Source organism: Trachymyrmex cornetzi, unplaced genomic scaffold (genome assembly GCF_001594075.2).
Source record: "Trachymyrmex cornetzi isolate Tcor2-1 unplaced genomic scaffold, Tcor1.1 scaffold181, whole genome shotgun sequence".
Classification (NCBI taxonomy): domain Eukaryota; kingdom Metazoa; phylum Arthropoda; class Insecta; order Hymenoptera; family Formicidae; genus Trachymyrmex; species Trachymyrmex cornetzi.
The window spans coordinates 114,128-124,867 of record NW_017296430.1 but is presented as its reverse complement, the minus strand read 5'-3'; the positions used below and the strand labels follow the sequence as shown (position 1 = coordinate 124,867).

Sequence of the window (10,740 nt, the reverse complement as noted above, 5' to 3'; positions counted from 1 at the left end):
TCTCTAATAAATCTAGAACTCTTGGATAGTTATATCTTTGGGTAGATTAATGAGAGCCAACCATAATCGATATCATTAAAAAAAGATCGATGTACCGATTAATCGAATTCTGAAACATCGAATCGAGCATCGATTATTGAGCGGAAAAAACTTCGGTTTTTGTATAATCGATGAAACATCGCCCATCCCTATAGTGTGCGCATGAACTGGCATAAGTAACTAATGCCCGTATTCATAGGCCGTGGTCCGATTCATGCTGACAACGCTCATGAGCATCATTTGTCTTCGTTTAACATTCGATAAGTAACAAGGATAAAATGATTTTAAGCGCTGTGAGCGTTAATCGAACCGCGGCAATAGTCAGACCTTGTACTTAAGACTTCCTTAAATTTATCTTTAGATGCTCAGTAGCCAATGAAATAATTCGTAGAGTATCTGAAGATAAATTTTAAAAAGCCTTAAATATATAAGGCTTGACTATGAATACGGGCAAAAGTTGAATTTTTGTTTCTTTTTTTAAACACTTTTATATAAATAACAATATGGACACGCGTATCTGGAGACACTGGTAGTGTCTCGGCGCTAAGCTGCGCAGAGCGACACTGCCGTGCCTCCTTTACGCGAACCGACGAGTTGCGGCAGATCGAGATTATCGGATCTCAATAACGGCTGAACCGATCGCGTAATTATATACGTAATATGCACTACGCAATAAATACATGTGTACGAGGACCAGTAATAAAATTGGTTAGAAATGCGCATGGGTACTGAAGCGGGTATACTATCTAAGTGAGAGATAGATATCGTCTACACCCGTGATGTTTTCGCCAGCTCTTAATTAGTAATATAGTAGTATTACATATATTTACTTCCACACGAAGTGACTCCCATCCCACCTCCCCTCTGCTTATAGGGGCGCACGACTTCCATGCGAAGTAACTTCCACACCACCTCCCCCCCCTCCCCTGCTTAGGACCGCACGACTTTCACTTTTCACGCGAAGCAACTTGGCGAGGTGGAGTGAAACTCGCTTCGTGTGGAAATCGTGCGCCCCTAAGCAGAGGGGAAAGGTAGGGTGGGAGTCGCTACGCGTGGAAATCGCGCATACCTAAGTAGGGAGAAGGTAGAGTGCGAATCACTTCGTGTGGAAGTCGTGCGCCCCTAAGCAGGAGGGAGGAGGTGGGATGGGAGTCGCTTCGAATGAACAGTCGTAAAATATATATTTTAAAGTAGGACATTTTTGTTCTATATAGTGGAAAAAAGACATTATTTTTCAAATTTTCTTTCTTAATAACTTTTTAACGAGTAACGAGCGCCGGCTAAAACCAATTGGAAGTTACTCAGGATCACGACCTTGACAACATATGTCAAGATCAAGGTCATTGGAGGAAGGGTCCCCTAATCTGGAGTATTACCATAATTTTATACAGTTTGAAAATAATATTTACGGACCCGTGTAAAGCTTCTCGGCAACACCGTTCTGATCACCAGGCATCGCATTCTCATCCTGCTCTAAACTCTTTAATCGACTGAGCTTCTCCTGCTTCTTGATCTGTTTTTTCTCTCGCTTGCTCAACTTTCTTCGGAAGCTAGAACCTTCGACTGAAATAAAACCGACGCCTTGCGCATTGGTTTTATCGTCGATCCTCTTCAGCAAGAAGCGTCCCTCCCGATCGTCCAAATGCCAATTTAATTGAACTAGTAGTGGTTTTTCTTCTAAATCAAGCTTACGCTCCTCTGTAAACAAAATTCCATATACATTATTATTAACAATAATAAACGATAATAAATGATTTGTACATAAATATATAAAATTATTTATAATTTTATATATTTGTATATAAATGGACACATTTTATATATAATTATATATAATTCTATATAATTTATATATAAATTATGTCCATTTATATACAATTATATAAAATTATATATATTTTTATACAATTTTATATATAATTAGATATAAAATATTTTTTTCCTCGTGTCGTACTTTAATCCTCATGGTCTGTTCGGATTTATTATTATATAGTTGTACTGTTCAGGTCAATACAATAATGATCCGACTCGTTATTTTATACATTTGCAAAGATATAAAAACAAAACAGATTGTTTGAACTTTTTTATTATTGAAAATCTAAGAATAAACAATAAAAAATGAAAAATACATCCATCAAAAACAAAGAAAAACATTTTTTAGTTTGTACAGTTTGAACAAAAATAATTTGAATGTGCCTTACAGATGTTTCTTGCAATTTGTACATACAATGTTTGTTTTATTATCATTGTTTGTGGACTACAATATGGTATATATGCAAAAACATATATAGTGTATATTAATAATTCGAGATTGAATTATTTAAAGCAATGAAGATCCAGCTTCGACCGTAATAGGTATTTTTCTAGTATTGATTGGGTTCTCACATATGCGGTCTAAAATAAAGATTCTTAATATTTATATTACGTTTACATTACGTCGTCTGAAAGAAGACATTGTTTTCCTTATTCTACTGATTATTGCGAAGAATATTACTAAGGCCTCGGTGGTCTAATAGGCATAGGACGCTCGTACGGAATACAAGAGATCCGGGTTCAAGTCCCGGCTGAGGTAATATTTATCGCAATAAATTTATTAACAGTTTTAACATATTAACATCTTTATAATATGATGCTTGATGGTAGCATTAAATTATTAAATTGCTTGTCAATTTAATTCGCGATTACTAGAGTAGTTTTATTGCATTTATAGTCCGGAAAAACAATTCGGCGCGCATTTTGAAAAGACTATAATATGGCATATATGTAAGTACATATATAGTGTACACAGGGGTGAGCAGTATTTGAAATACAATGTATTTAAATACTTTTTTGGAGAGTATTTTGTATTTTGTATTTAAATACTTTTCTTTGAGTATTTTGTATTTAAATTTGTTGTAAATTCTCGGTGGTGCCTGGCAATCCGGGATCAAAAGCTAGAGAGCCTATATTGAAGAGGTATCCAATCAACGTATTGCTTTTCCAAAAGAACTGTACGTTTATTGGATATCGCGCGCGCATATCGCGTCGCGCATCGCGCTGATGTGCTGGAGCCATAATTCTAACCTTTTCTGAGCGCCACTGTGCCCCAAGCCCAAGCCAATTAGCACGATTCGAATCACAGTGACTTGACTGTTGGCGACTCTCTTATTAGTGGCTTTCTTTCTAGATATAAGTCGTGTTGTATGCGTTATGCCAGTGTCTCAGTGTTTAATAATTAAGTTCGACATTGTGTATCGGTATCGTCTATCAACGATGTAATGACAAAACACTTCTGTTGAAATGTGATGATAAACTAAAATGAAAAAAAGTATCGAGTTTTCTCTTGCAAGAAAATAGAACGTGTTAGAACTTATGGTGAAATCTGATTTCACCTTGGATTTCACTATGTCACAACCGTCAAGTAAAGTCGATAGAGACAATGACGTCAATGACAATATTGACACAGGGGTGGGCAGTATTTGAAATACAATGAATTTAAATACGTATTTAAATACATTTTTGTATTTTGTATTTAAACACTTTTTTGGAGAGTATTTTGTATTTTGTATTTAAATACATTTATTTGAGTATTTTGCCCACCCCTGAGTGTACCTCTGTTAAATTGGCACCTTTTTAAAAAAAATGAAATTTTGGTCACAGTTCCGAATGCACCCCGAAGAGTTCTGGATTTCCTGCCTAAAATTAAGAATAGTTCCGGCGAATTAATATTAAAAAAAAAATTAAAAATTTGGGGTGCTAACTTCACAAAACGCAGAACGAAAAATCGCGATATCTTCTAAACTGTTAGTCCTAGCGTTTAAAATGAATAACTTTTGATAGAACCCTTGGGGTGCATCCAAAACTGTTAACAGAACTGTAGTGTTAAAAAATTTTTTGTCTCTCAAATGTGACAAAATCAGAGACATTGAAAAAATCGCGATATCTCTTAAACTGCTGGTCCTAGCGCTTCGAGCGTTAATAACTTTCGTTAGAACTCGTGGGGTGCTATCTAGAAGTGTCATCAGAAATGCCAAAACTTACATATTTTTTATCTCTATGAAAGACACACACACACACGCGCGTACACGATCAGATTCCTGCCACGTCCACGCCGTTGATTCCGGGTTACGCCGAGAGCAGGACACACAAACACATACACGCGCGACAAAGATTCACATAAACACGTGGAGGTCCATGAAAACTCGCGCAAAGAATATTTTCTTGCGTATATTTACGGCGACAATTTTACGGCTAGGACCAGCGGTTTAAGAAATATCGCGATTTTTTCAATGTCTGATTCTCTCACATCTGAGGGACAAAAAATTTTTTAACACTACGGCAGACCTGTTGACAGTTCTGGATAACATCCCAAAAGTTCTATCAAAAGTTAATATCATTTTAAGCGCTAGAACTAATGGTTTAGAAAATGTCGCGATTTTTCGTTCTGCATTTTGTGAAATTTGTAAATTTTTTAATTCTTAATTTTTTTTTTTAGTATTAATTTGCCGGAGCTATTCTTAATTTTGGGCAGGAACTCCAGAAATCTTCGGGGTGCATTCGGAACTGTGACCGAAATTTCATTTTTTGTAAAATGAGATGCCAACTACACAGTGGTATATAGTGTATATTAGTAACTCAAGATTGGATTATTTAAAGCGATGAAGATCCAGCTTCGACCGTAATAGGAATTTTTCTAGTATTGATTGGGTTCTCACATATGCGGTCTAAAATAAAAATTCTTAATATTGATGGACAATGTTTGCAACGAGCACGTTTAGTAGTCGCAAATCCTATCGTAGACTCTGAAGCAATGATTTGATTTGCTTGTTTCATTTTTATTACAATATTACGCGACTCCTCACTTCTTGGCATATATTTTCTGGATATAACATGGGCATTTATAAGAAACTTGCAAAATCCAAAGATAATCTTCTCTTAATGAGTTTATTTTCATTTCAATGAGGATTTATTATAGTCCACAGGATGAATGCATTATATGTGGAAATGTCGATCATATTGTAAAATACTACCATTAGCTAGCGATTTGTTTTCCTCTTACAAGTATATGTACTCACAAATTGATCAAGAGTAATCTACAGCTCATTTTGTTACATTGTAGTCCAATATAATTTGCAATTTTTGTTCTTCCTATTGCTAATTGTTTTGTCACGATGCAAGGTACTTATGAAAACAACATTTTTCTTTTTCTTTGGGACATAATTTACTACTGTATCTTTTGTAAATTAAAAGAAGAGCTGTAAACGTTTTTATTGCTTATTTGTTGTGGAGGTTCTGTCTTATTTTTTCTTGTACTTCTCAGCATCGTAACACGATTTTTTTAGAAGCAATTGCCCCAACTTATATGAGGTAAAGAAATTATCGCATGTAAAATTATGTCCTCTCAGTTCACTACTAAGATCACACACAACTCGCATGCCCTGATTTTTTTTTGCTTTCTGTCCAGGATCTTTTCCCATATAAATTTGTAATTTCAAAACAAACGAAGTTTTATTATCACATAGAGTCCAAAATGTAATTTCATATTTTGCTGATTTGCTGGGTATATATTGCTTGAAACGACACCGATTAAGAAATACTACCAATTGTTCATCTACAGTTACATTTTCTGCAGGATAATATAGTTTTGGAAGAATCTCCACCTATTTTTCCCAAATATTTCTAACAGCTGCAAGTTTGTCGGCCTGTTTTCTTTCTTTCCTCGTAGATTTATCGTCAAAACGAATGACTCGAGATATCAAATAAAAAGAATCAAGTGACATTGTTACTCTAAAAATATTTCGACCAGTTTCCTTATCCGATAAACTCTTTGTTGTTTGCTTATTGGCTTTACTATATAAACCTATAAACTCCAGCCAATAACAAAAGACCAATACAAGCTTGGAAAGTATCAATATCAAAATGTTTTCATTTTTGTACATAAACTCACTGATCCTCGATATTAGTTATTTTTATAATTTTATTTTGAATTGTGGTACAAAGTACGATTTTAAATGCATTTTTTATGTATCCTGATTCTTGTACACGCATATCTGGTAACTCCTGGAATATTTTTGATTACGTTTTCCGTAGATAGACGACCACGCTGTTGAAAAGGGACAAACATCTATTGTACCATATTATCATCTTTTGAAGAAATGTATTATGCAGCACTTGTAGTTTGTTCGATATCTGCAGTAGTATCATCATCGAACTGTTCAATATCAGATTCCGCACTTGTGTGATTTTTATATTCCGAAACCGATTCTTCACTATCAAATATTTTTTTAAGTACTCGTAGCCCACTGAAGTATTTATGTCTTGCCATGACTAATGCAAAATTCAGACTAAATTTATAAATGTTTATGCGAGATTTTGTTCGTATCGCACACTGACAAGTATTGCTGCGTGCGAATTATGATAGTATGTATGCATGTATGTGACAACCGTCAACTCTTGCTGACGCGCGACACAGGATATCGTATAGGTCGCGGACTAAATACACGATGTAAACGTAGCCAATATATCATAAGACTAAACAAAGCTGAGAAATATTTACACATTTTATCCGATTTTCAGTCTGACTTTCATCCGTTATCTCACTATCCCGCGCATAGTCTAAATGTCAATCGACATTTAGTCTGTGCGCGAGTAGGTGGTAAGAGGCAGGAAGCAAATTGAAAATCGACCAAAATGTGCAAATTTTTTTTTAGAGTACCTATCATAGAACATGTTGGAATGGATTCCAATTAAAATTATTCCGTTTTTTCTAGAAAACACAATAGAAATCTAGGGAATAATCAAATAATTCCGATTGGAATCCATTCCAACTTGTTTCATGATAGGTACCCTGAACTAAAACAATTAAGAGTTCAGTAAGAAAAATCACATATTACAATCAATAGTATCAGAGTGACCTTAAATTACGGCATCACCCATCCTGAGCAGGTAGAGTGAACTAAATTAACAAGGGAAGTTTCACAACTGTCCGGAACCGATTTGATTCTCCATGAAATATATATTGTAAAACACGAAAATCTAAGAGACACGTATTTTTTTATACGTGCGCTAACTCAGGTTTAAGGGGTGAAACCCCTTTAAAAAAAAAACGGAATTTTTCTTTCGAGGCGAATATCGTCGGAAGTACAAAAGATAGAAAAAAAATTTTTTAATAAAAGTTGTACGATTTCAAGAGTACTTTAAAGTTACAAAGAAAAAACAATTTTTTAATTTTTTTGTTTAACAAAATACCCCCACTACCCGTAATTTTCTTTAATTTTTAATTTTTTTATTTACCAAATTAAAGATTATTTTTTTACAAATTCAACCATGTGTAATAAAGTTACAATACGATATATCATTTTCAAGAATTAATTATTAACGCTTCCGTATATACGCTATCCATGCTCATATGCGAAAGTAATTGTCGTCGGAATAATAAGATATATGAAAAGATGTCTTAAGTAAAATTTGTATAATTTTTTATATGTATGTGTATTTGGATTTTGTAAATATATGTTAAAATATATATATACTCATATATACACATATTAACCCTGTGTTATCATTTCTTTGACATTTAATTTCTTCCTTGAATAAAAATTAAAAACAATTTTATCCCAAATCTATTCGTTCATAATAAGATTATTGTATAAGATTAAATCTTTAAAAAATAAATTATTTTAAAATTGTTGCATTTAAAATTACATTGAATTATTAGAAAACGTCACGTCTGAAGAATTTGTGATATGTAATGAGATAAAATATGTCACGATTTCATTCATTTTTTTAAAAAGTCACGTATCTCGTTTCAGAATCGTGACATATTTTTCAAAAATATGTCATGATTTCATTCATTTTTTTTTTAAAGTCATATCTCGTATCAGAATCGTGACATACTTTTCAAAAATATGTCACGATTCTGAAACGAGATACGTGACTTTTAGAAAATTATATCTTATCTCATTACATATCACAAATTCTTCAGACGTGACATTTTCTAACAATTCAATGCACTTTCGATTATAAGATAAGTACAGCGTGTTCAAAATAAGTGATAACGAAAGATATGATATAAAGCTACGTGTACATTCAAGATATGTATAAATGGACAGTATAAGAATATTCACGTAGCAGTTTTACGTTCAGTCAGTGCAGTAGTTTTGTCATAATCATATCTGTGCAATTTGTTAAATTGTTTTTATATTACGATTCAAAGCCAAGTTTAAACTTCGGAAATGATTATCAATCCGCTTAATGTTGTTAGACTTTTATTAGTTCCATAAGTTCAATATATCTAACAGAAACATCAGTAACTAAAGCAGAAATAGAATTTAAAAAAAATATACAAAAGTTATTGCTGGATAGCATTTTTCACTATAATGGGTTGGAAGTAACAGAAGAAACCTATCTCGATTATCAAGAACTTTATAAACTACATAATTCTGACATAATTGAAGATGATGAAAAAGCATGGAATGAAGATAATTTAAATTCTCACCCTCAAAATGTTCAAATGATGACGCAGACTTTGATAATTCATATAAAAGACGAGCTGTTAAGTATTGGCGAAATTGGGACATTAATGAAAAAAATAAAAACAAAAGGAATCGTCCACTAAAATCAGTGCAAAATAAATTTAGAAGAGTTTCATCTGAACGTCAATTAAGACGACAGGAAGAACAATTACATTCAGCTGGAAATCGTATAGAAAAATTATCTTACATTTCCAAATTTACTCATAATAAATTTACAGCAGCTGTTGAATCAGGATTCATAGTTCATGATATCGATCTACAAAGGTGGGCTCTATAAGCTCAAGAAGAAATAGGAAATTTAAATCCTATATTTAAAGCATCTCACAGTTGGGTATCAAAATTCAAAAAAATCCCATCGAATTGTTTCGAGAAAAATTACGAAATTTGTAACTAGAAGAACAAGAGAAGATTCCGCTGAGTTGCAAAATATAGCTAATGATTTTCTGAAAACAGTGAAACCACTTATCGAACAGTTCGGATCTGAAAATGTTTTTAATTCTGATCAAAGTGGTTTCCAATTGGAAATTCATTCTGGAAGGTCATTGTCTAATGAAGGAGTAAAGAAAGTAGAGTGTGTTGTGCAATCTAGTATATCATCAACAACACACACCATAAAACCAATAATATCGTGTATGGAAATGTAATGGAAATTTGCTGTCACCTTTATTTGTTATATTGAAAGAAATTAATAGTATATTTGGACCAAGAATACAAGAAACCTTATTTACACCACTAAATGTTATTGTAAAAGCATCGAAATCTGGTAAAATGACTTCGGGTAATTAAATAAATTTTCTCTTACCATAAATTTTCAGATACTGTTTTACTATTTAAAAATAAATATAAATTTGCATAAACGAAATAACATAATGAAATTATAAGTGTTATTTTTGTTTTATTTCTGTTTTATAGTTATTTCTGTGATATAGTTTATATTTTATTTAAGAATCTCATAGCTGTCATAAAATAGTTATTAATTTAACATTTATATTTCTTACAGACCATTTTAAAATGTGATTAGAAGAAGCTCATTTTCCAAATATTGATTCTGATAGCGTTCTTCTTATTGATTCATGGACTGGACATTGTCCCAATATTATTTTTAGATTTAACACCTGCAGGAAAACATATTACTACCATGATTATACCGAAAGGTACAACAGGGAAAATACAACCATTAGATGTTTACGGATTCAGAATTTGGAAAAATTTTGCTAAAAGATTTTCAGATACTATTTTATTATTGGAAAGTAATATAAATTTACATGAAAACGAAATAATATAATAAAATTACAATCTTTGATACATAATAAATTGTCATTCCCGCGATATCACAACTTATTTAAATATTCGTGGTTTAAAAGTGATTATACAAACGAAAGACTAGAAGAATTTGAAAATCCAGTAGAATTTAATTATAACAAAAGTTTAACAATATGTGATATCGAAGGTTGCAGTAATATAGCTGTAGTAAAATGTTCATGGTGCAAGAAGTCTTTATGTTTAAAACATTTTTTCATTGAATATCATTATTATTGTAATGAGCATAATGAGTAAACAAAACAAAATATAAAGAAGGGAGCGTAAAAATGGCCAAAATTGGCCCTGAATGGACACCTTTAAAACCTATGCAGTTGTCATTTTGGAAGTCCGTACATTCATGAAAAAATGCTTATTTATCCACGAAAGCTTGAGAAACCTTCCAAAAATAATAAAATAGGTCGTTTAAACGCTCTGAAAAGAAATTTATTTTGTTTCTAATAAAAAATGGATTTCAAAATTAATGGTTTGTTTACATCTAACACAAGTTGGATCATGAAATACTATAAGAATACTAGGAAGATCTACATATACAGGGTGACCCATTTTAACTTGGACAGCCAAATAATTCGAAACATCGCGATTAAATAAAAAAATGTTTAAAACAAAATTTGTTAGATATGAAGGGGCTGATTGAACTACGACCTTGACAATGACCTTGACCTTTATTTTCAAGGTTATTTGAAGGTCTACTTTCAATTTTCAAATAGAAACCCATATTTTTGATCCCGGATTTTGAAAGAGCGCAAAATTTTACGTCCAGATGAACTTTCATTTATAACTTTCAGTTATGGGTTAAAGTTGACCGTAGAGGTCATTTCAAAGATAAATTCCTGATCGAAGCAGAAGCCAAAAAATCTTGATTTTT

The 10,740-nt window shown here is 32.5% G+C and overlaps 1 protein-coding gene across 7 annotated transcripts in view; it reads right to left on the bottom strand.

The window, feature by feature from the left end:
* The window catches only part of cno (adherens junction formation factor afadin), a 149,590-nt gene that overhangs the window by 112,350 nt on the left and 26,500 nt on the right, over positions 1 to 10,740 (bottom strand). For all 7 annotated transcript variants that reach the window (XM_018504750.1, XM_018504743.1, XM_018504744.1 and 4 more), the window contains exon 3: positions 1,453 to 1,737. In XM_018504750.1, the coding sequence (XP_018360252.1) occupies positions 1,453 to 1,737 (285 nt within the window). The remainder of the gene's footprint in view (positions 1 to 1,452; positions 1,738 to 10,740) is intronic.